The sequence below is a fragment of the Gallinula chloropus genome (assembly GCF_964237585.1).
Source record: "Gallinula chloropus genome assembly, chromosome: 9".
NCBI classification, from domain to species: Eukaryota; Metazoa; Chordata; class Aves; order Gruiformes; family Rallidae; genus Gallinula; species Gallinula chloropus.
In genome coordinates, this window is record NC_140094.1 from 9704947 (window position 1) to 9730729 (window position 25783).

At 44.3% G+C, this 25783-nt stretch overlaps 1 protein-coding gene across 1 annotated transcript in view; it reads right to left on the reverse strand.

Annotated features, from left to right (window-relative positions):
- Window positions 1-261: 261 nt before the first annotated feature.
- The window catches only part of HDGFL3 (HDGF like 3), a 38244-nt gene continuing 12722 nt past the window's right edge, over window positions 262-25783 (reverse strand). The window contains exons 2-6 of the mRNA XM_084268118.1: window positions 15618-15694; window positions 12216-12354; window positions 10755-10913; window positions 9032-9178; window positions 262-2374 (exon numbers count right to left, since the gene is read on the reverse strand). Coding sequence (XP_084124244.1) covers window positions 2369-2374; window positions 9032-9178; window positions 10755-10913; window positions 12216-12354; window positions 15618-15694 — 528 coding nt within the window. The 3' untranslated portion in view covers window positions 262-2368. The remainder of the gene's footprint in view (window positions 2375-9031; window positions 9179-10754; window positions 10914-12215; window positions 12355-15617; window positions 15695-25783) is intronic.

Sequence of the window (25783 nt, forward strand, 5' to 3'; positions counted from 1 at the left end):
ATGAACAAAGGTAACTCCGTCACACACACGTTTTATGTGTCAGAAGGTGTGTGTGGTGGGTCAGCCTTGTAAAAACCCTGAGGAACCTCTGCAGAAGCAGCGAACTCCAGCTGTAGGAGCCCAGGTATGATAAGCAAATCAGATAGCTGTGCTAATTGTTTTAGGGATTCTCTTCAGCAGGCACCACTCACCTCCTCTAGTTGAGTGTGAGCTTTCTAGAGCTTCCGAACAGGGCATGGGGGGAACCTTGTGCCTTGACCACGCTGGCCCCTTGCCCCAGCATGTGTTTGCAGAGAGGAGGGGGCCTGGCCACGTGCTTCCCTGCAGCGACGGCTGCTAATGCTGCTGGGTCACAAACAAGCAGCAGCAAATGCGGCCACCTCGGGCTGTACACTTGTGTTTCTGCCTGCAGTCACCACCACCCTCATGACTTCTAAGTGTACCTTTGCTGAAAGCAGTGGGGGCGGTGCCTTTCTCACAGATGAAATTCGGTGATACGTTTTAACTGGAAACACTTTATTTTGGGATGTTGGCTTTGGGTGGTTTGATTGAGAGAATTTTAATTGTCTTTTTCAACCTAACCAGTAACAAGAAAGCATCAGCTCATGCGCATGCGTGTTGCACCCTGCAGAAGGGGGCTGTCAGAGCAGCAAGGTGTCCGTGCTCTAACTCTCCCGTCGAGCACTGCGCTGTGGCTCACAGCAGCGCTCGGAAGAGACACCCCAGCGTTTTGTACCTCTGGGGCAGGTCCAAAATAACCACACCACATCTCAGTCGGTGCTTCTTGGCAAAGAGGAACTCGGCAGCACCCAGCAGCACCCAGCCTCCCTGGCGTGGGCTCCTCCAGGTACGCTAGAATTCGGGCTAGATCCGTCCCAGTACGTCCTCCCGGGAAAACAACCCCAGAGCTGCTGGGCTGTAATGGGACATGCTGGCTCACAAACGGGCATCTGAGCCTCCCATGTTCCCTCTGATGTTTTTAAAGAAACTTTGAATACATTCAAGGTGAATTTAATAACCTCCTGTTATCCAGAAAAGGCAAAGTACAGAAAAAATAAAGATCTCACCTGCACTTGTATCTATTATGGTCAACTCATGTTAACAGAATGTTTTGCTTTAATACTTGACTTACATTAATACCTCACATTATTACACGTATGAAGCCAAATATGACGCTAACTTAGTTGCTTACAACCTCAAACCTTACTCCCAATACACATTCCAATAAATTTATTCTGTAAAAACAATACATTTTTTTGTTTTCTTTTTTTTGTTTTCTTTTTTGTTTTTTTGTTGTGGTTTTTTTTTTAGTTTTTTACAGTAAACTCGTCAACTACAAACCTTGAATACGCAAAAGATGTTCCAAGGACAAGCATAACAAGGATTGATAAAACCAGACTAAATATGTTTTCACAATAAAAGCTGGCATAAAAATAAATAAAAATCTCTATTATCACAATAGCAACAATAATGTACACAGAATAATGGATTTGGAATGCTTACTTACTAGTCTAGTTCTATTTCCAAAAGGAAAAAAAAAAAAGCCAGAATGACAGCATCCTTTTTTAAGCCTTTCAGGATTTAAAATCGATGTTTTCTTTTGGTTTCCCATAGGGTTCTATATCACAGTAAGCTTAAAAATGGAGAGCATCCAAATGAATGATTTCAAATTGTGTTGGCATTGGAAAAAATCCTTGTATTAATCTAAAGAAACACAAAAAGACTTTCACTAACTCCACATATAGGAACTAAGTCAGATAGTGTACATTACATCATGATTTTGAGAAGTATTAAGAGTATAACTAGCTAGGTACTTCTAATAAGGAAAGGTATTTTATTACATTATTGAACTTGGCGGTGATCTCAGCTGAAGAGGAATTTCTCTTTTATGTTGTAAACCGATCAAAACTCAACAAAGTATGGACATAGGGAGCTCGAAAAGTGTGATTGGAGGTGGAAGATACTGTTTTAGTCTCGTATGGAGGGGAATCATTCCTAAGATTGACTTGTTTTTAAAAAAATGCTGATTTAGAATGATGTAATTTGGAGTTACACCTTTTCTATCTAGAAAAGGGATCTAAAACATGTTCAAGTATGCGATATCTTCATAAACCTCAGCCACTGGTAAAGGGCAACTTCATGCAACCAAAGAATATGAAAATCAAAAAGTAACCCTTAGAAAAAAGGGTAAAATGTCATTTCTGCAAACACAACGGATAGGAATGTGAATAATGTGCATACAAACTGGGATGCTGTTGATGATACTAATGAACAGATGTGGTGACTCATATCAAATCCAAGAATATTAGACAACCAAACATGTAACCTTCTTGTGTTTTCCCTTAATATTCAGCAGTCATTATGTTGGTTAAGTCTGAAAGAGAGGAAGAGAGAGAAAAAAAAATCACATTTAGTGTAAGAAAACACATGCTGCAACAAATGGATACAATTAAGGCCATATTCCCACACTTCAGTCACAGGGACACGGAACCACCTGGTCGGTTTGAACAGACATTATTTCCTAGAGAAAACTGCTGATGCTGCACCCACTAACCACAGTGCTGCGAAATATTAACCATCCCCCTGTAAAAGTGAATGCTTAGGGCTTCATTCAAATAAGCAGCTCCAGTCACCTCTGTGGGTTTCTGTCTTCCCCCATCACTCCATTGGGAACTCCCCGGTACACTGCGCACACAGCCACACCCCACGGTGCACCCGAACACCCTGCCATGACACCCCTCTTCTGTTCAAAGGATCCCCTGGCAAGGCAGCCCACGTATCTGAGGTGCTTCTGAGGAGGAGAGAGCCTGGCTGACAGAAAAGGACTGGACTGTCCTTGTGATCACGGCAAGTGTCTCCAAGCCTCAGGTTCTTCCCACTGACCAGACCCACCAGCACAGGGACACACTACTGCTCTCCAGCACCGAGCAGGCACGCGATGCTACGTAACGACCTAACCCTGAGCAAGGTGCCTTCTCTCCTTTGTGAAATACTCAGTGTGAATGCTTGTCTACCTACAGCCTGATGGACGGGAAGAAACACACCATACAGGCGGTACGAAGCAATTAGGACTGTATTTGGTGAAAACACATCATCTCCACAGCCCTGTGCTAGCAGTTTGCTGCCCAAGCTCTCTCCTGCTCTGGCCCATCATAGCTACTGTGTGTGATGTCATGGCTATAGCAGACTGTGCTTCTCTTTCCAAGAAGAGGAGACACAAGTGCCCTCTTCAGCAGCCTGGGATCCGGCTCTGGTTGCTGCTGCCCTGTGTTTGTTCAGTGTGGGTCCTCTCTCCTACGACAAAGGGTGTGCAAACAGTAAGTAACGGAAACCTGCACTTTCCGTGTGGGAGGTCCTGGTACATCCTGAGTAATGACACACGATAAGGGGGTATTAGAAAATGCTCCTGTGTGTAACGATGGCTTGCAGGAACTGCTGGAGCCCAGCTGCCCCCCAGAAGGTGCAACAATGCCCTGCTCATCCTCAACAGCGCACTTCCATTGACCTTGTTCCTGTTTAACAGTTGATGAGATTGTAGAGATGCTTTGGAGACATGTCTTGGAGGTGTTTGCTGTAGTTTCTTCCCCTCTGAGGGATGGGCAGACACCCATTAAAACAGCTACAAGTGATCAGTCCAACAGGCTATGCCTTCTGCTGAAGTTTGTAATGACAGCTGTGACCCTGCACTGACGGGCAGGGTGGGTGAAACTGTCGGTCCCTACAGGCCCTTTCGGTGCATGACACCTTCATGCTTATTACGATCAATTCCCCTCTGGGCTAAGGCACGGTTCTCACGCGGGGCACAGGGAACAGTCACACTGTCTCAGACTGGGCCACTGGGCCACAGCGTGGCACAGGAGGGACAACAAAGAGCCAGCAGTGCCAGTCATCCGCGAGGATGTGGAGCTCCCAGCACCGCCTACCAGCGTGACACACGCTTTACCTCCCAGCCACACTGCCAGGTGCCCCGCCGGTCAGCAGGTCCCTTTCCCCCGGCGCAGGCAGCCCCTGGGGCCAGCGGGGCTGCACAGGGACCCGGGCTCCCTCCCCTTCCCAGGCAGCAGGCGCTGCCAGGCGCCGGCAGCAGCCGCTGAAGAGCGATGCGGCAGAGCTGCGCAGTTTCCATGGTCTCCATGGTTTCACGTCCCTTCGGAAACAGATCGACTCCCATCATCTTTGTTTGAACGAGCCTCTCAGCTTTCCTGTCAGACACGGTGCAGCGTGTGTCGCACTGGCCGGTGCCGCTGCGCACAAAGGCAGCAGCACAGCACCTGACTTATTCCAGTGAAACAATTCAATCGTCAGTAAAGCTGAAGGACAGAGACCAGGGAGAGCCAGGGAATAAAACTAAGCCCACAAATTGCTTTGTTTTTTCTGGCACTGAAAATCCCTTCCTCAACAGTCTCTGGCAACTCGCTCAGCCATCCTGTACTTAAAGGCTCTTGCTGGATGGGCAGAAGGATAATCATTTCCTTGCTCTGTATGATCATTGTTATTCCATGTTGGTTTGAGGTCAAAATGGTCACAGCATTGGATGTACAGAGAGATGCAAAGCGTGTATTTCATCTACACCGACTGCTTTAATCTCCACTTGCATTCAGACATCCATGTTCCTCCTGGGCTACGTCCCACTGCCTTATTTAGCTGTGCTGCGATCCTGAGCTATAGGAAGGCAGCAGCAAACACACCTCGTTACACCAGAGAGCACACCACTATTGGACTCTAAATAGGAATTTTAGATGTGCAATAGTTAAACACATTTTTACAAACACTATTTCTTTGGAGAGATTTTAACTTACCCAAACCTGCTGAAAAAATTCAGACAGAAATACATGCTGTGTTTCCCTTTTCTGAAGAAATGCCCACACAGCTACATTGAACAGAGCCCCAGATGCTAAGGTTTTCATGTCAATAACCCCCCAGATCTGTTACACAGCCTAACCAGTGTTCTTGAGAAGTAAAGAAGGAAGAGCGAAGGAACCAAACATCTCAAAACCACATTGGAAGGACACAGTGAACCTGTCTTTTTCTGGCCAGTTTGGCTCTAACACTTGTCTTTCACAGCAGTAACTGGAATTGTTGCTACCCCACAAGAACATCATAACAAAAAGTAAGACCTGGACACAGGCTGGTTTAAATATGTCCTCCCAATTGCAATAGTATCAGATGGCAGTAATGTTGGACCAGATTTTGATCCCCTTATTCATGCTGGCAAGCAGTCACCTCCACAAATAGATCCACTGACTCCCATGTTAGTAACTGATTGTCAGTGTGAGTAAAAAGATCGCAGCCCTTTACCCCACCTCAATATTTGGGCCGTGCCAGGAGCAAAAAAAAAACCCCACCTGAATTTCCAGCAAAGTGAGTATTTTTCAAAGACTCAGTAACATCATTCACCTCCCGAGAGGACCCGCGTGCAGCCCCGCACAGAAGGAACACCTCATTTACCTACACACTGCCCAGACTGTAACTAAAATAATGAATACCAACAGAAGAACGTGCCACACACCCTGAGTGCTGACCTCAACATTCAAACACTCTCTAACAGGACAGGGGCTACAGCCAGCTTCCCAGCAGCATTATATGGTTACTCAGATGAGCCCTTTTTGTACCACACAGAGCCATGAACACCCTTTCCACTGGCATATCCTGATTATATGATACCTGGAGAAAGCCCAAACAATCTAGCAGTATTCACCAGGTCTGTGACTCTGGACTTGAGCAAACTCTGGGATGGGAAGCCTTAGCTAATGTGTTATTAGTTACTTTGCAGTGGCAGGATACAATTAGAGGTGGTGGCCGAATCTGGGGAACTAATGTCTCTTCCGTTGAGAGCGCCTGTAGTCCTCAGGAATAGCTGAGAAACTAAGGGATGGAGGTAAGAAAAGAAAGCAGCTTTGTCAACCCCAGGGATAACAAAAAATATCACAATTGAGCCTCTGAACAGTATGAAATTGGCTGAAAAAATATCAGCTTTGGAAATACTTTTATTTGCTCTGGGTTTTGAGTCTTTAGGAAGCCATCACTTCACTTTTCCAAGCCTTCCTCTACCACCTGGAGGTTAGAAATTTCATTAAAAAATACAGGTGAAGATGCTCCTGCAATCATTTGACTTCAGCCTTTAACCCTGCAAGAAGATCCCCACAATGCTGAGGGTAAGAGTGTGATTAAAAGGAAGGATTTGTGTTGGTCTGAAGAGGGGAGACGTGTCTCCAGCCTGCAGTCCAGGCATTACAAAACATAATCACTACCTCATTACTATTAGTTTTACTAAAAGCCACTTGTGTCCTTTAGGCAACTCTTGTAAGTGTCAGAGACTTGTGAAGTGCAGAGCACAGGAGCCAAAGGCTCTCCAGGACACAGCCCATGGGGAGCACTACAGTGGGGTGCAGCTGAGCCCACAGCCTCTGGTCCACCTGCCACCCCAGCCCTCCCCACCCCCACTACCTGGCATCTCATAAGCAGCCGGTCACGGTGGCAGAACCAGGGGAATGAAGTATGTCTGTGAGATCAGAGCTCTGAACTCCCATTTCTCTTGTCTCTTTGCCTTCATGCTGCCTTCCTACAAGTTACTCTGGAACCATCGCTCCCTGGGTGCGAGCCTTGGGCTCTGGAGGGCAGCAGTGTGCGGAGCGGTGCGCTCCCAGCACCCACTGGTGGCCACATCAACCTCTTCAGCTGGGCCGGCCCGAGGGCGGGCAGCGCTGGGCAGGCAGCGCCTGTGCTGCACGCTGAGCAGGAGGCAGCCCCTCATCTTCTGACTGTCGGTCCAATGCTCTTCTTGCGAGGTAAATGATTTTAAAGACCATAAACTCATCTATGACAGTGTCTTTCAGCAGTCCTAGGCATTCTGCTGAGTTCATGCGTGTGAACAACAGGACCACATCCCAGTGCCACAGGCACCTGTTGGTCTTTCTTGACTTTCCTTTCTACAGAGGAGCAGCTCAAGTCTGTGGGCTGGAAGAGCTCAACAGCCTCTGGCAGATTCCTGGTCTGGATGTCCAGCAGATCGTGGCTGGAGGCAGCTGGCCCTGTACCCCAGGCTGTGGGACTGGCTGGTGGAAAAACCCCACTTACTCTTTCCCGGAGTGCCCTGTGTCTGATGAAGGATTATCTTCTAAAAAGAGACCTGGTCTGGCTTTGGGATGCCAGGAGATGGAGTGTCCCCTCCTGGTCCTAGAAGAGAACTGCACTACTGGTAAAATCTAAAAAGAGGATTTCCCTGTGAAATGTTGATTCTGCAGCAGAAATGCCCAGGGAGAAGTGTCTGGATTTGGATGTGAATTTCTTCAAACTCATCAGTGCTTTTATCTCAAACTGACCTTAGATGTCTCTCCATCTCTCTTTACATGCTACTAAAACTCCACTTTTCCCACAAAATGGAATTAAAAGCATCCAAGATTCAGTTAAAGAGTGAGGTCAAACCTGAGTGCCAGGGTATGACAATGTTATCAGTGATTATTTCTGTGGAGTTGGTGCTGGCAGGAGGGACACCGAGACTGTTGACAATATTTCAGCACAGGGGCTGAAGCATCTGCAATACTGAAAGGCTGCAGAGCCCCATGCTGTTCTAGCACGTTGAACTCCACCTCCCAGCAGTTACAAACACGTCACATACAGAAGGAAAAGCCATAGGAATGTCACCAGACACAAGGCCAATATCCTTTGGGACTTTTTAGCCACATAATGTGTGACTGACTGCAAGTGTTCGGCCCTTTCATGGAGAACATGCTTGAAGTTCACAGACATATCCCCTGTCACCTCCCTCTTGAACTCTTGCTACCTCAGATGGAACTTACAGCCAGTTTTCTCACTCAAATACCTATCTGAAGATATGAAAGTGTCACAGGGTTTTCCAGCCAGAACATGGGCAATACCTGCACCATGCACTCCTCACACTCATCAGCCCCTGATTGTGGGGCGAGGTGCTGGGAAGGTATGACACAGGAGAGTGTCAGGGCATATTGTCTTCCTGACCCCACGAGCCACAGCAAAGCCTTCATAAGGCAAAGAGCCCCAAAACACATCCACTGTGCCACAGAGTGAAGGGGAATGGAAGCTCTGGGAGGAGCCTCTATGGGGGAGTCGACAGCAGCTCCCCAGAGGTTGTGTTTTGGGAGAATGGGTTGAGGCTCAGCACGCAGCAGGGTGCTGAGGCACCTCAGCAATGTCAGAGCAGAGTCTGTGCTGGCTGCCTGCCTCTCACACCTGGGGATTTGTGTCACTCAGCGGCTCCTGTGACAGCCCAGCCTGGCTGCTGGCCACATGGCAGAGCCTTGGCATGAGAACTGCAGAAGAATGGGTTCTGAGCCGGAGCAGGGAGGCTTGTGCAGCTCCAGAGGCATGGAAACAGCAGTGGCTGTTAAAGGTGGCTGGTGATTAACCAATTCCTGTGCCCATTCCCCCACTCTGCAACCTTCCTTTCTGTTGTGGTCACAATGAAGTAATATTGGTATAAACTCACAGGTGACACAAACATACAAGATCATACGAACTTGCTCTGGAGCAGACTGTAGGTCCCCTCTTTGGAAAATCACATCCCCAGGAGGATCTGCCCTAAAACCCGCAGTATGCAGAGTCTGCAAAGTGCACATGAACCCTCATGAACTTCGAATAAGTCAGTGGGACTGTGCAGATTTCAAACAACTGTGAAAGGATAACCAGGCTCCCACTGTTTAGTGAGCCAGAACACATTACACAAACAGTCTGATTCTGCTCTCACATCAATTTTGCATCACTCCAGCTCCTGGTTTCAGCAGTTCCTCTCAGCTGACATCCACGAAAGTGTTGGAACAAAAATCATTCTAATAGTATCTTTTCTCATTCAGTTGTTTCTCTAGAGTAAAATCTGTACCAGTGCAGGGACCAGTCCCACACTTCTGTTCTAGACACATCCTGAGCACTGAAATACAGCTCAGAAAGCTGGCACGTGGTACCACAGGTCAGAGCAGTGCACTGCCTCTCGCCCCCCCCACTCTGGAGCCCCCCCAGCAAACCCCAGGGGAAGGGAATGATGTTAACAGAAAATTACCCCTTCACTGGTTTTCTGCAAATCTGAAGAAGTGTTTCTTGTGTCATTGCCTGCGTCCCCAGCATCAGAGCTGCTCTTATTTTCTTCCTCTTTGCAGTCCTTATCATCTTCATCTCCAGGAGATTTCCGTGACTGCTTGGAGGATTTCTGAAAGGATCAACAACAAAGGTAAAAAGTAAAATTCCAGTTTCAGTCACAGAAAGAGACCTCTGAAATGTACCTGGGACGCTGTCTCATTACATGGTTCCCTGTTCAAGGTGAATATTGGGGAGGAAACGTGGGGTGAGATGTGTTTTTCAGGGGAATTAGCTGGAGTTACTGCCATCAATGAAACAAAAGGAGAAATTCTGTGTTCAACACAGGTTGGCAGCACAATTGACTGTAAGACAGACACAGTAACAGGAGATGGGTATTAGCGTTGGGTCACCTGTAGGTTTTGCTAGTTAATGAAACAGATGGTGCCAGCTTGACAAAAGTTTTGATTAAACACAGAGATGTAAAATGAGAATAACATTAGCAGAGCTGCTTTCCATACTTTTTTTAGTGCTGTCAGCTTTAATATATTAACATTAAAGCCATGTGGAACCAATACATCTTTTCTGTTCCCTTTATGTTATGCAATTCTACAGTACAAAAGGATAAATTGTGGCATTAAGCCACCATTTTCCTAATCCCCTGTTTGCCCAGGGTCTTCTGGAAAGAAGATGGTAGACCAGACCTGAATTTCTAATGTAAAACACACAAAGGGGGTGAAATTACTTAATACATTTTGTTCAGTGGATGAACCACAAAAACTCCCACTCTCCCCCAAACCCAGCCTGGATCAGATTGTTTGCTTTCTTCTTTCAATTTCATTTAGATTTCACTTTCAGGGCAGAATAACATGAATGTGAATGAACACCACTGCCACGCTTGCTGCAGGTTTTGAAGCAAAGTCCAAACCTGGAGGCACACACAGAACCAGAGGAAGTGACTTTAATGTGGCTCCTTTCACCCAGGTGACCGGTGAGAAGCATATCTGGACCCAAAGCTGTCACTACATCTATGAGTATGTTCACCAGCCACTATGAGGCAGAGTGAGACACACTACTCCTAGCTTCCTCATCTATGCTGTTACTTAGATATTAACGGGTCAGTTAGGTACTACAGTGTGGGTCTCGACCCATAAATCTATAAATTGAGTGCCCTGCTCCCTGTTTAGTGAATTAGTTCTTCCTCCCTCACATTCTGTATCCTGAAGTATTTTACTCTCAGCTACAACAGGAGCAGCTGAGCACATCTGACTCTGCCCTGTGTTGTAGCATGGCATCTGGGGCATTCATACCGGAGATAGGAGAGGGAAGCTGCAATTCTCTCAGTCAGGAACCAAACCTGAACACAAGTCTCCCAGGAGTCACATGCCTAAGGTTCTTTTTTTGCTCTTCATGGGAAATACCTACCTAAGATGACCAAACCTACCAAGCCATCTTTGCATGGACTTCCATTCCAGCCCCTCTCAGCTCTTTCCCATGCTTCCACCTCCTTCTCTAAGTGCAGGTGTTTGAACAGGGCACGGTATTCAACAGGGCACAAAAGCAAGAGCACTTCCCTTTGCCTGTTTGAACACCATCATTTTGGTACTGGAAGCAAAATGCTGCAGCAGGATGAGAACCAACTGCCATGAGGTGGCCAGTACTGTAATTATAAATGCACCTGGTAACAATGGGAAAGCTCAGAAGATCACCTTTGAAGTGTAGGATTTTTTCCGTTTTGAGCCTGCTTTTTCATTCTTTCTTTTTCCTTTTCCATCCTCTTCTACCCGATCACCTTCCTCCTCACTGCTGGCATCTGCTGTATTTCCTCCTTCTCCTTCAGTTTCTGATGAGCTCTGTTGCTGAATTGCCTTTAAAATAACAATAGCAATAATAGCATAAACAACAAAAATATCACTAAAATCTATTACTTGTTTTTTGTTCTCTCTTGAAGACAGAAATGCCGGTATCAGGCAGCTCAGGCTTTAATCACTACAGTCGGGAAGAGCTCAGGTTATTCTTGCAATTATCAAGAGAAAGGGCTGCAGAGGCAATTTCACCACTTGGAAACAGTTATCAGATGCAGATTCTGGGATAGCATGTTCTGAAGGGTTTACACAGAAAGAGAAGATCTGATAACAAAAATGTGTTTGCTGAGGATCTGAGGCTGGCTCAGAGCAGAGACCAGCGGCGCGTTCATTCCGCTTTGGGCAAAGCAGAGGAACTTTTAGCCTGTGGCTGCAGTAGGAGAGACTCATTCAGGGGAGAAGATGGCTGTTACCCCCCCACACACACACAAAGGGCAAGATCTCCATGTTAGGAAAAAGCAAACATTGACCAGAAGGCTGAGAGCTCTCTGACAGTCCATCTCCCACAGACTATTCAGGAGATGTTTTAAAATCCCCAGGTGTATGCAAAACATCTGTAGGGCTGAAAATCTGAAACAGGATCTGAGAGGGGCAGCAGCTTGTCTGCAGGTGGTCCCTTCTCTGGTTTGTGAGGTTTGTGCTAATAATGTAATAGGTGCTCCCCTTCTTTTGTAGGTGATTTCTGCCTTCAAAGGACTGCATTTTTTTTTAATGAGAAAAGTTCTTTGGCTTTATAAAGCCCACCAACCATTCTCCCTCTCCAGCTTCACTGATTTTTTGCTCTGGACTTCCAACAGGGAGAGCTGTTGTACAGCTGCTACTATCTCCCAGCAGCAGCTTAAACCTCCACTTTCTCACCCCTCACAGCTTTGGCACTGGTGTGCTACGTGTTATACATTACCAATGTAAAAATCAAAAGTGCAGTGACCTTAAGGTCTGTGTAAAATACACTGAACCTGATATAAAAATAAACAACAGAAAGAATAACTCAGAAATTATTCATGTTTATACCAGAGTAAATAATACCTTCCATTTTTAATTCAACTAAATCTGCTGCAGAATTTTCCACTTCACCACCCCAGAATATCACAGAAAGCAAAGGGCTCTGCAGTATGATTACAGTTCAATTTGTCACAGAGTGCAAGACCACAGCTGTCTTTGCATTACACAATTATAGAAAGTGTGAGACTTTCTAGTTACACCAAAGCCAGGACCTTCCACATCACTCATACAATGTTTACACTGACAAGAAGTCTTCAAAGAAGAAAAGAAAGATAAGGAGGAAGAGAAGTGAAAGTCATTTACCTGATATCCAGTAAACTTTACTCCAGGGTTGTTTTCTATTTCCCACAGGCCTTCATTAAATCCTTTTCGCTTGTTTGACTTTCCAAACTTATCCTTATATTCTTTATATGGGAAAAGGTCTTTGGGCCCCAGGAACGCACTGCATTTTAACAAAGGTAACATTCACAAGAGAACTTAAATTCCTCCTCTTCAAAACAAATCCCTACATTAAGAATGCAAATATTTTCTCTATGCTGCTCATGCCATCATTTCTTTTCCAGTTTTGTTTGTTTGTTTATTTATTTAACATACTGACTTTGAGTTACTGCTGTGAGCCTGATTTAATGTACTGGCTCACCATCCTGATGTTTGATGTTGCAAAATCATGCTGGGTCTCTCTAGAAAGAACTAAAACAAGTCTCATTTATTATGTTAACTACTGCTGGGAACTGGCACTTGAACAGTTTATGAAAGGGATTATATGACATAACTGCCTGCGATAGCAAGGGACCAAACTTCCAATCCTACGTGTTACACATCCAGAAAGGCCTAAAAATACCACATGAAAAGTTACAGCATGTGCCTAGAACCTGTGAGCCAAAACTTATTACTACTGGACAGAAAAAGCAGTGGCATTTACATTATCTATCCTGCAAATAAGCCTGGGACTGTCCTGCTTGGAGTAAGGCCCCACGTGCTGCAGTCAGTGCTAACACAGTAACAACATTCTCTTTCCCAAAAAACTTATAATTTCATATAAGACAAGAAACAATGGGTGAATATAGGCAGATGAGTAATACAAAGAAACAATGAGACACACAGGGTGCTTGCGGCCAAATTGTTTTTTAGACAGCACAGCAGAGGAGGGATTTTGTGCTGTGCTGCTGCATAAGTCAGCTGTGCACTGGGCCAATTAATTTCAGGCACAGGCAGCACAATGCAGGGAAAAATAATCATAAAAAAGAGTGGTGATTTATGCTGCTTTTCCTACATACTTTACAGGAAGATTCTAACTTCTTACATAAAACTGAAGAAACTGTAATTTCCTTTGAGTTGGGTACCTGTTTCTAGTGTATTTACTGTGCTCTGTATCATGGCACAGAGGGCATGGCTAATCCTAAGTTAAATTAAAAACAGCAAAGGCAAAAAAAAGCCAACTTCATTCCCACATGGAAGATTCTGTGTCACCAATGACCCGAGCTGAGCAAGTCACAGTGTCCTTCACTATCATCACCGTCCTACTTTCTTGATGATCTTTGCAATTAATGTTAACTCTGTGGTCTCCGTTACCAAGGCATCTCGGAGCTCCACCCTTTACAACACATTTATTGTCATAAGCAACATCATTATAAGGTTGGGAAGTTGCCCTTTTTTGTAGGAAGGCTTCTGAAGCACAGAGATTTGCCCAAGATCATACTCAAACTGATAGCAAAACACAGAGCAAAACCCAACTCTTTCCAGTCTCAGTCTAACACCTTCATCACACGATCGTATTTCTTCCTTGCTGTAAACAATATTTCAGATTAATTCCTGATTTATGTCCTGATTCCTCCCAGCATTTATGAATGTGGAAAGTTTCATTCACTTCAATCATCCCACTGGCCAAGAAGTTGGCCAGTACAGAGCCAAGTGGTGGCTAAAGGCATCAGATGACACATCTCTGGGTAAAGAGTTTCCTTTTAACAACACAGGTACCCACACTCAGTTGTTTCCTTCAGAAATATCTCCATTATACCATTACAAAGCAAATAATGCATCTCTACCTGAAAGCCAAACAGTGATTTCCAAGCTAACAGATGTCTCATTAATATTAAAGGTTACATACAGCAGAGCAAGGGATGTGAATAAACTGTTTATCTATGCTTTTGCTAATACTAGAAGATGTCACCTTGTTGCCAAAAATACATACAAACAGTTCTTGTACAATAACAAGGAAAACTGCATGAAACTTACCAAGAGCTACTTTTTTAGCTCAACAGTAATGTATGGAAATGTTTCTACAGCCCTTTATGTATAGTAAACACTGAAAAATTGGCTACATCTTGTTTTGAAATATGCTCATTGCCACTGGGAGAGTGTAACAGCTTCCACTGCTCTGCTGTAAAACTAAGGAGCTGCAATCTACAGTTCATTTTTAACAGTTATGCTTTTTAAATGATTAAGGTAGTAACTACAAACTGTTTCCCTGTTTCAGATGTTACAGGCAGATCATGGGGCTAGCAGCATCCAAACCAAGAGATGAGCAGTTTGGGATTCATTCATTTCAGAATAAAAGTGGTCTGAGGTTTTTCTCAAAATTCTTCTCAAGAAAAATGCTTCCTTATAAAAGAAAAATCAGGTTTCTGATTTTAAAGCATCAAAACTTTATTTGAACTTCATTCTTTTTATTTTGTGACAGTAGTAGTAGATCACAATGTATCAAGATGTCAGGTTGTTTCATTACAGCAATGGGAAGAAATATTTAAACTAAGAAAGGCTATTTTGATGTTTATTGAACAGAAACTGCCTGTAAGGGTTTTTAAAATAAAATGTGAGGTATATGCTATGGGACTTATTATGTTCTGGAAAAATGTTAAAATTAAAAAATAAATACATTTAAAATAAAGCTTCTAGCCTCTAAAGTTGAATTTTAAATGTCATCACAATTTCATTTTTTTTAATTTTTCCTTTTTTAAAAGAAAATCTAGAAAACATGCCCCTTGGAACTGAGGAAGGAGAAGTTTCAAAATGCAAACAGTCGATGACAAATGGAGACTGTGATTTATTTAACTACCTCAGACACAGTTTAAAACAGAGACATGTACATTATGATCTCACAACACTGTAGCAATGACTAGAGGACCTAACTTCCCCATTCTGTTCTGAAGCCTTTCCCTATCAGCTCAGCCAGCTCGATTCTTCCATCACTTCTGAGAGCTCCATCCTACAACATCCCCAGCTCAAATCTCACAGGAATACAGACATTTTAAAGCTATGTGAAAACTGCCTGAGACTCTGGGGTCTGCTTCCTTTCATTTTACAAACTACCCAGTGAGTTCTCACACAGGACCCAAACCCAAACGTGCCTCAGTCACACAGCCTGATCTCTGCTGTCATTTACGTCCAAGAAAACAGGATATTACTGCCCCTGCCTCTGAGCTCAGATGACCCTTTAGTAAATTTACACCAACACTTTTCTCTAGGGGAAACACAGGTGCTGGCTGTTGCTTATACTTACACCATGGTATACCATCCACCCAGCACTGCCACCTACTTTTAGGTTTCATTTCTATGTGCTGATACAAATGACTTGGGCTCACAGGAGCTATCTCTATGCTCCCAATGGCTCCAGTCAGGATTTGTTCCAAGAAAATCAGTGGAGATGACACTAGTTGCAGTGGAAGAAGATACTTTAAAAGGAAAAGACTGTGTTGATTCACTTACGTTTCGTGAGTCCCAAAAAAGAAGATGGGGTATTTATTTGCTGGAGGCTTCACGGCTCCCTCAGGGAGTTCATCAATCTGTGAGAGATATGGAAAGAAAGATTATTCCCAACTGTAGTGTCCCTCATCCAAGAATCCCTACCGAGCCATGGAAGCACTAGTATCCACACCGCTGTGTGCCAGACTGGGGGAGATGGCTGCTGAGGTTTTAGGCAGGTGAGTCAGCAAAGTCAGCATGTGACAGAACCACCACAGGGAGATGACAGATGACCGAGGAGCAACCAAAAGTTTTAATGATTTCATGGGTATTATAATACACAAAGGGAAATAAAATCAAGTCTGCTTAATTTAACTTCAGGTGCTGCCTCATCAAAGGCACCAAAGCCCAGAGGGTAACCCTGTCTGTCTCACACAGCCACCTAAATAACTTCTGCAACAAACAGGGAACAGATGGCACCTCTCAGACTCTGCAGCTAAAACCCGGGCATCTCCCATTGGTGCTTCCTGGTGGTGATGGTGGTACCCAGTGTAAAATGCATGCTGCACACCAGGGAGCAGGGTCTGGGACTCCCTGCAGCATCCTAAGAATTGGTTTTAGACACCACTCCCCTCTGTTCCCCATGTCCTCTTCCACATTCTATCCCTGGCCTCACATTTATCAAGACACAGCTGCAGATCAGCTCAGGGAGGGATGGTAAGGATGCTCTCCTGAGGTGTGTCCAGGATGGGGACAAACTCTTCAGGCTGAGCAGTGCCTAGACCCCCATCTTCCAATGGCTGAGCCAGAGATATGGTCGGGAGGTGGGAGGTTAGGCCCATGACTTAGTCTTGTCCAAATATTTTTCAGTCCTCTGCAACAGAAATAACAGAATCCAGGTGCCTACCCACATAAACCAGAAACACAGCACTGCTTTAAATAAGGCCTAAGTGCCTGCTTTCCCAGAAATGGCACTTCTGAGCATATGTGGTATCTAAAATTAAGTGACCAGAGAACTCTTTGGCTAAGAGGGAGACTAATGAATCTAGATATCTATAGGGCAACACCAGAGAGCAGGTGAATGGCTTGCTGCCTGGGTTTTAGGCAACTCAATCTCAACATAAGCATGTTGAATCCTGCCAAATGTCACTGGAACTGAGAGCAAAGTGCTGACATACCAGTGCTATACAAAATCTGCTGCTCAGCAGAGCATGGGGATGGAACCTGCATGTTTTCACTCAGGAGGCCAGGTCACATGTGCTTTCCTTCTCTTTTCCTGCTGAAGGACCCCAAACACTGAATTCTTGTTGATTAATAAACACCAGATTGTTTTCAAAGGATGTTCTCTTACACTGTAAAGCATCTGCTGGCTACGTAGCTCTCAAAGGAATATGAACTTTTATAAGAATTAAAGTCCTTTTGGTCTTTCTGCAAGGACAGCCATCGGGGGCACAGAAACCAGAGCCACATATGGAGCTGTACCATCACAGGATTCCTTTTCTGTGAAGGAAATGTATGCCTATCATTTAGGTCTATGTGGAGCACTCTGTGAAGCTACACCCAAATCAGGGCATATGAGAGCACTTCCAAACCATTCTGTGTCTCTCTTCTGTGGCATGACCCAGGGCTGTGGATGGTGGAGCTCTGGCACTGTGCACTCACTGCCCAGCATGGTCTGTGACGGTAAGCGGTGTCACATGCCTCATGGGCACAGCAATTACATAACTTCTTTTACTTAAAAAAAGCTAATGAATTGATAAATAAAAGGAGAGCACACAGAAGAAAGATACACACTGGTGGAAGATGGAAGTGTGCATTGACTTTTAGCTCAGCTGCAAGAAGGAACCAAAGCAACATGACACGCTGTTCGGTGTCCTCTTCATCACCAGGAATACACAGATGAAAGACAGCCACAGATATTTTTTAGAACTCATTATTTTCTGACATTAACTATTTGCTTTTAAGTAAGAGCCCATGATGTGGTTATTTGCTCATTAATTCATGATTTAAATACAGGTAGTAGACTACAATGGTGATAAAAAGACTGCTGGGGGAAAACCACTGCAACTCACTTTACAAACCGATAGCAAGTCAGGGAGATGGCAGGACCCACTCTGCAGCACATTTTATGCCTCCTTAAAGATGTAAGTATCTCTGTGTCAGACCAAAAAAGGTTGTGCTGGCAGTGTACCAAGTACAGGGGTAATGCACCTCAACTGTCTGGATGCCACAGCCATCTTCCTCTTTATTACAGCAAGGAAGATGTCCAGAGAGATACTAGACCCCAGAAAAATGTGGACTCCTGCGGTTGAAACGAACGATGTCTGCTGGGACTGGAGTGTGAATCTCGTTTGGCTGCTGGATGCACAGCTCCAGCTCTGGGCCACGTTACAGAACAGTGCAGCCCAGTTACTGTCTCAGCCCTTTAAGAATTTCTCATGAAATAAAGCAAACAGCTGTAAATGATCAGTAAAGCAGAGGAATGAAGACATGCTTAGTAGGGAAAGCTGATCAGAAGGGAATGGGGATCTTACATCACACAGCGTGCTATGCTCCAAAGCAGCAAGGATCTTCTCCTAAGCAATATCCCAAGTGGAGTTAAGCCTCATGTTGTATTCCCAGCACTTTATACCTTTAGCTAAGGAGCAGCACCAAATCGACAAAGGACACCACACACATCTGTCACACAGCTCACCTGCTCCCCATTTTGTGACATATTTCTTTATTCATCCAGGTCTCCCCTCTGACTGCGAATCATCACAGGAAACCATAAAAAAGCTTCCCATAGCTTTTCAAAGTTGGCATACACATACAAACACATGCAGTATAAATCTGCACTAAACAGCTCAAGGACAGACTGCTAACGCTCCCACTCTAACATTTCACTGTGCAGCTGAGGTCAAGACTTCTCCTGCCTTCACTGATTTTGCTGTGAGCTCCCCAGCTCTCAGGCTTACGTCGCTAGTACTGTAAATGAGGTTGTATATGAGGTGACAGTGCTATCTTATGGCCATTTAACTCCGTGACAAAAACTCCAGGGAATTTCATGAAGGAAGAGACCCTCTGCCATTAGGAAAGATCTCTTCCCTTTTTACCTGTTTCACATGAATCCCTGCATTAGAGACTGTTAGGGGAGAGCTTTGCACAATCCACCCATTCCCAGCAAAACCACCTTAGCACTCTGCAAATACCAACCCCCTAAGTGCTTATTTAGCTGCAGCACAACCCCAGCACTCCTTGACGACTGCTGCTGGTTTGTAGTAACAGAAAGCAAGCAGTACAAGCAACCATACTGCAGCTCCCCGCTGCTGCACTCAGTCACAATTTATTCCCATCCTACAAGATGTTTTGGCCAAATATATGGAAGATTTGGATCTGATATTTTTGCCCATACCAGCAAGATCAAAGACAGAGAGAGGGGAGGGAGAGAGAGTGTGAGCTTGTGAGCACAAGAGCGAGAAAAGCTTCACTGCTTCGAACCAGGAACAAAAGAGATAAGTGCACCCATACTAGGACACAGTGTTGTAGTCACAGAAACCTCACTAATGACTAAAGCATCTGTCTATCAGGGAGCCAGACTGCGATTGCATTTTACTCCTGGAAGGAAACAAACAGATTCTAAAGTGCCCGTTATAACCTGCAATCAAAGGGGAGATTCATTCCCTCCCCGAACCAGAGCAGACAGTGGGCTGGAGCTTGCTGTCAGAGATCAGTGAGAGCAGTGCATGGCGTGCAAATCTGATATGTGCATCAGCAACATCATGGGCAGCCGCTTCAATTATGGCTAAAATTAAAGCAGGTGGTTTCAGATTTCGAGTTTTATCCCCTTTGCTCCCGTTGCTGTCATCTGCTTAATGAATAACAATTGCTTTCTTTTTGTACAACCTCAGCAGAGCTGCACTTCCCAGCATTTGTTTGCCAACCAAGCAGCAGAGCTTTAAAGACGTAACTGTGGGTTTGGTTTTTTTTTTCAGTAAACAAATGCCAGACTTCTAGGGTCAGGAACACTGAACAGAAAATGCAGCCTGGACCTCTGAAACCAGAGCAGGGCTTTATCAAATGGTGTTGCTAGGGACTACCAATGTGCCAGCAAGAAATCTGTCTCCTTACATTGTAGTTTACAGGCTGGGATGTATATGCAGCGTGAATATTGTGCTCTCACTGGTGCTGAGTAATTGCTGACTTCTCAGGTAGTGTTTCCAACGGGCTGGCACTACTCACACTGCAACACTTTCTTCCCTGTTGCCATGAGGTTAGGGACCCTGGGAGAGAGGCACTGGATGAATGGATTGGACTGGAGCTGGAGAGCCATAGCCCTGCAAAGAGGACAGCACAGAGCTGCTCTCTGAGAACAACAGTGGCTCCCAGAAGCACAAATCATCCCCGTGCCTGCCTCTGGGATAACATGGCATATTCCAGGCAGGCGGAGGAGCTCCCTGGGAGGGCTGGTGCAGAACCAGAGGAAGCTGCACCCCCCCGGGTGTTCTGCTCTGCAGAGCTCTACATTCCCTGCAAAATGGGAAACATGTCTCTCTGCGGTGCAGAGTGAATGGCGAGCTTTGCCTGCCTGGCTATGTAAAGCAGCGTTCTGAGAGGCTTGCGTTGCGGCAGCAGTCAGGAAAGGGGCAGTTCTGCCCGTCAAGGCGGAAGGGCATCCCAAACGCAGCTTCTTCCGCTTGGAGGGACAGCAGGTGTCATGTCTGCATGGCTATCACAACATCTCTGTGCCGGGGATAAGCTGCTGCTCAGAAGCAAGAATTCCAGGCTGCCGGGCTGCCTTTCTGACCAGACACTATCCCATTATGTTCCAAAAGAATTTTACACTGCAAAAAACCCAAAAGGTATTGTGCAAAATTACCTATCAGGTCCCCATGTAGAGACAGGAAAGCTGCACCTCAGCATGCAGAGATGCTTATGTGGGCACCGAAACCACAAGAACAAGCCTTTTTATTTTGCAAAAAGAGGGAATTAAAACTGCAGAGCAGTAATCCCCGATTGTTTTGACATACTGTAAATGCCTTTGATTGGCAAAAGCACAGAGAGGCACTGCAGAGATCAGTATCTCCCACTGAAATCCCTGGAGTCACTGCACACAAGTCGAGCAAAGGCCTATAGTATTTTTGCTGGAAAGTAGTTCAAGTTGTTTATTATTGCCCAACACATGCAAGCAGCCTGATCTTTCACAGTTAGCTTATTAGAAAACTCTAGATAGATAAAGGCAATACTCTTCAAAATCCATTATTAAAATAGGATATTTTGCTTTTCTACAATGTTTTTATTCAGATGGATTTAATACACTTTTTAATAGCTAATGCTACTGGGACTTGGCAGTATGGCAGCATCTTTTCTAAATCATTATTTAAAATACTATTCTGAAAAATGTACAATATTATTTTCCTCCCCAGAGAATCCTGAAGTGTAAAAAATAAAGAAAAAAGAAAGAAAAAAATACCCAAATTCCTTCAAGTTAAAAACTGTAACTCAAATTCTGTAGTACTTAAATGGAACAGCAATCCAACAAAAGCTGATTGGAGACAACAGACTTTTTCTCTCATTTATCAGGACTATATGATACTTGAAGCAGAGCACAACTCCCTCCCTGACATACACTAGAACTCTTAGTGTGGAATGCTGGCATATGCACTTTTTCACCCATTAAAAAAGATAACCCTGTGAAGGGGAGACTAGAAACAGGATCCAAGTTAATAAGGTGGAATTGCACAGCTACAAAAGTAAAAATTAAAAAAGTCTCTGGGCATGGAAGAGTGCCACCAGCAAAAACAAAAAGCAAAACAAGATTAAAACCAGCAGAGCATACTTTTGAGCACTGCTGAAAATGGCTGAAGGGTATCCTGCAGACAGCCAGAAATGACAATATAAAGACATCAATCCTCCTTTTTTCTGTGCATGCTTGGGACCTTATGAGATAGAAGACAATGAAGGGTTAGTCGGAGTCCAAACAATGCTGGCAGGCACCATCTCACTAGGAAAGATCAGCAGTCTTGCAGCTGAGTTCAGCCCCTTTACAACCCTAATTAGCAGCATATTTTTAAGGCAGAAAGTTGAAATACACATTCTGCAGAGCTGCTTTAATCTTTGAGATGAAAATGCAGCCAAAGATTAGTTCTGTGACTGGTATCTATATGCATGACTTTGTAGATAACAGATCTATTCATGTGATTGAAGTCCTCTGTGAGCTTTGGTGGCTGGTGGACACAAGGCTGTCAGAGGAGGAGACAAAGCCTAGTCCTATCTCTTGCTGGCCTCAGGGACGACCTTGGCCATGTCACTGCATCTCCTTCAGTCTCACTTTACAAACGGCTCTGTCCTCTTTATAAAGCACTTGAAGTCCACTGCTAAAACGCTAGGTATGACTGCTAATAAATACTTCCAGCTCTGTCAGAGGAGGATTTCAGGTTGCCAAACTGCAATCCTCCCAGTGAGCACACCCCAAAGTTAGCCTGTTGCAAAAATGCTCCATTTTCTCCAAATCGAGTGTTTCCCTGCCACTGCTGAGAGAAGCAATGGTGCTACCACTGGGATTTTCTTCCCCCCAGTTTGTTCCCTGAGGAAAGGAAAGGATGTGATCACACTATTCTCACTCCGACTCTTAACCTGTAATAGCTCAGGGACACATCAGACAATTTTTCAAAGCCAGACAAAAGGAGAAAGGCCAAAGAGATATTACATTTCCCCATGTTTTGTGATAAATAGGCTGTCCATCAGAAGACAGACAAGTAGCCCATATGCTGAGAGACAGCTTGCAATGCAGGCTTAAACAAAACATCAGACAGGATTCCACATACAGGCAAGCCAGAGAAAAATAAACTTCTTAAGTTTCATGGCTCACAACATTACTTTTTATTTGTGGATGGGTGGGGAGGGGTAGTTAATTTTCAACAAATATTGCCAGCTCTGAGGCATTTTACATTTGCTTTTCTTGTCTTTAACCATAGTGATGCTTGACTCTCCTTTGTCTAAATTATTCCTCAGATATCAAAATACCGTTTGCGAAGTAGATCCACCTGAGCAATCTGCAGTGAGCCCACTAACACCGAATGAAAGCAGTCTCTGATGAAAATAATCTGTTTATCCTATTTCATCATCTTAGTACAAATATTTTTGTCTTCAAACATAGAAGTGTGCAAGAAATGTACATACAAAAATGTGTTTGGAAGACATACAGCAAATAAAAACTGATTAACTTGTCAAGACATCAACAGATGAGAAATTTTAGGGACCGTGCATTCACAAACTCTGTATTTCTCTCCTGTCACTCTCCTCATAAGTGAAAGGGACATGAAAAGTCACACCATCTTCCTCCACAAAGTACTCAAACAAACCCTGCCACCTTAAGCATCACATCTGCTAGAAAGGGTGGAGAGGTGGTATGAGTATTCATTAGACTGAGGACTATTTTTTGGCCTTCCAACATTTACAGTAGAATTTCACTATTTCATTATTTTGTTCATTTTAAGGACAAATGTTACATTCGTGAGAGAGGATTTTTTTGGCCAGTCAACTTGATCAAAACCTTTTCTATCAGATGCAGCCTGCCTAAAGCGTTGACATTTAGTCAAATACACACAACCAAATTTTATACTCAAGGCTCATCTGTTCCGCATATCCAAAGCTCCATATTCCACTCTTCAAGCTTTTATTAAAAGAAGAGTTGCTAGTCCTTATATTGGCATACTTAAAGCCCAAAGGTAAGCAAATTTCAGAAAGATTGTGGTCTCCTAGACATGGCTGGCTTAATTTACTCTTTTCCCATATAATTTACTTTGCCCAAAAGTCAGGTAAAAAACCTGGAATGGCACAGTATTGCCAGGCTGAAGAATACTGAGCTTCCCTGTGCAATATTTGGTCCAGCTTCCCACAATGTCCACAAAACCCTGTTGACACTACAGCTTGCAGCTAAAATAGTTTTGAGTAAGGAAATGTGATCGATGGAGACCGCAGGTCCCAGAATACAAGCCTCCAGTTTGCATCAGGGTGAACACAAACATGCTAGAGACAAAGAAGGCAACAATCTGCTTCATTTGCCACAGCCTGCGGGCTCCTGCTAGGAAGGATTCAGGCTTGACACTCTGGAGGTTGCAAGCATCATCTGGGCCTTTGGGTACAGAAAACCTTCCTGCTTGTCTCCTCTGTGACCTGTTTTGTTACCGTCAGTGGCAGCTAAGGAGTGTATCAGGAGACTGAAACACTCCTGTCACTGAACAAGTGCCTGCATAAAAAAATGCTTACTGTTACATGGGCAACAAACAAAAGCTTTGTCTCTTAAAAGCATGGTACCTTTTCAGTGTCCTGCAACCCTCTGATGTTTGGGTGCAGCAGTGGAGATGAGAGTACATGAGTGTCCTCACCAGCCCTCCAGAGGGAATGGAAACACAGCCAGGCACGTATTTGGTGTCTTTATGGACGCTCTCTGTGGACCCATAGACGAACACTCATGGTCTTAAATACTTGGGTGTATGTTTATCTACTTGGAGCATTTAAGCAACTACTTCACAAGATAAACTTCTGTTTAACAGTCATAAACTAATTCACCTATGCCCTACCCACCATTCTGCAGGCACCGGCAGCCTGTACCAGCTGAGCTGTGTACTCAGCGCAGAAGCCACACAAACAGGTACCTGCTGCAGGCACCGAGTGCTGGACGTCACTGAACAGACACTGCATCCTGATGCCAAGGGCTGCAGAAGCACAGGTACACTCAGAGCACCACATCATGGCACTTAGGGTGCTGACGTGAAGAGGGTGGACAGCAGGGGAGAGGCGTCAGTCTGGATTTTGGGGCTATGGGTAAGTGTAATCACCAGGCATCACTGGGACAGCAGCTCATTATTTTGCTGTGATGCAACTAGCTCGTACAATACCACGTACACAATCTCTGGGGAAGGAGCTGCAATGGAATCTCATTGCAAAGCCAATGAAATGGAGTGATTTGCAATGATTTTTCAAAGGCAGGTTTCCCTGTTTGCTGACAAACTGCAAACTCGTACCTGCAGCAGAGCTCAGCGCCTGCAGAAAGTCTAGGGTAGCTACACACCTAGAAACTCTGCACATAGCTGCCTCCAATACTCCTGCAGCCTCAGCCCCCATCTACACTACAAAACAACCAATTAAACCAGCAGACTATTTTCCTAAAATGGAACATTTGCCTGTGTCAACTGGGTCGCTAAGACCGTGTCAGGAAGAGATTCATGGAGTCTCAGCGGTCTCTGTGCAGCTCTTGGACCTGACTTTGGTATTTTGACTGGGTTTGCTTTCAACCTCTGCTCAGATTTCCAGGAGCTGTCATTACGGTGTCAAATACCTTCTTTGCAAAGTCCCTCAGTCTAGGTTAAACTCTTAGGAATTTTAATCTGTCTGCCTAAAGAGAGTCAGGAACAAGTTTTTCCAAGCCAAGTCATACTCCTCCCCACCTGCCTGTTTTTCTGCTTCCAAAACCTCAGAATGAGAGTTTTCATTTATTTTGACCAAAAATGTAATGTTGCTTAAGTTTATTCAGTCCCTAAAAGATTAACAACATTATTTATCAAAATTAACATTCCCCTCCAAAAAAAGAAAAGAAAAAAATCTTAGGCAGCAGTTGATAGGAACAAAACTCTGTATATAAAGGTATTCAAAGCACTCCATTATCTACATGCAGACCCACAAACTTAAATCCTAATTAGTAAACCATGTTAGAAAAAAAATTACTCAAATGAAATAATAAAAACATGAAAGACAAAAAAGATACATTTAGAGCTGTAAGTGGCATTAATGTCAGAAACAAGATGATGTATCAATATGGCAGCCACCAGACTTCCCAGGGTAGTATACTCATTATCTAAAAAATACATTTTGTATCACAAACACTAAATAGGAGTTTCAAGCATGTGAGTACTCTCTTTTAATTTGCATGGATTAATCATGGGCTTGAAGTAGCCTAGACATTTATATACCTGCAGGATTAAGGGCTACTTTATAGCATCCTTTCTTCCCAGCCAATAAATTAACTTGAATATGTGTATGAGATGTGTATTTTGTGTTACTTTCCAATAACCTCTCAGGATATGGTGTTTCCATGAACACAAGTTATCCACAAAACCTAGTGACTCAGCTGCAGTTACGTTACAGAAGTCACAACGTTTACTCTACAATCTGCTTTCTTCCAAAAGTCTCTGATTTTCTCCAATTTT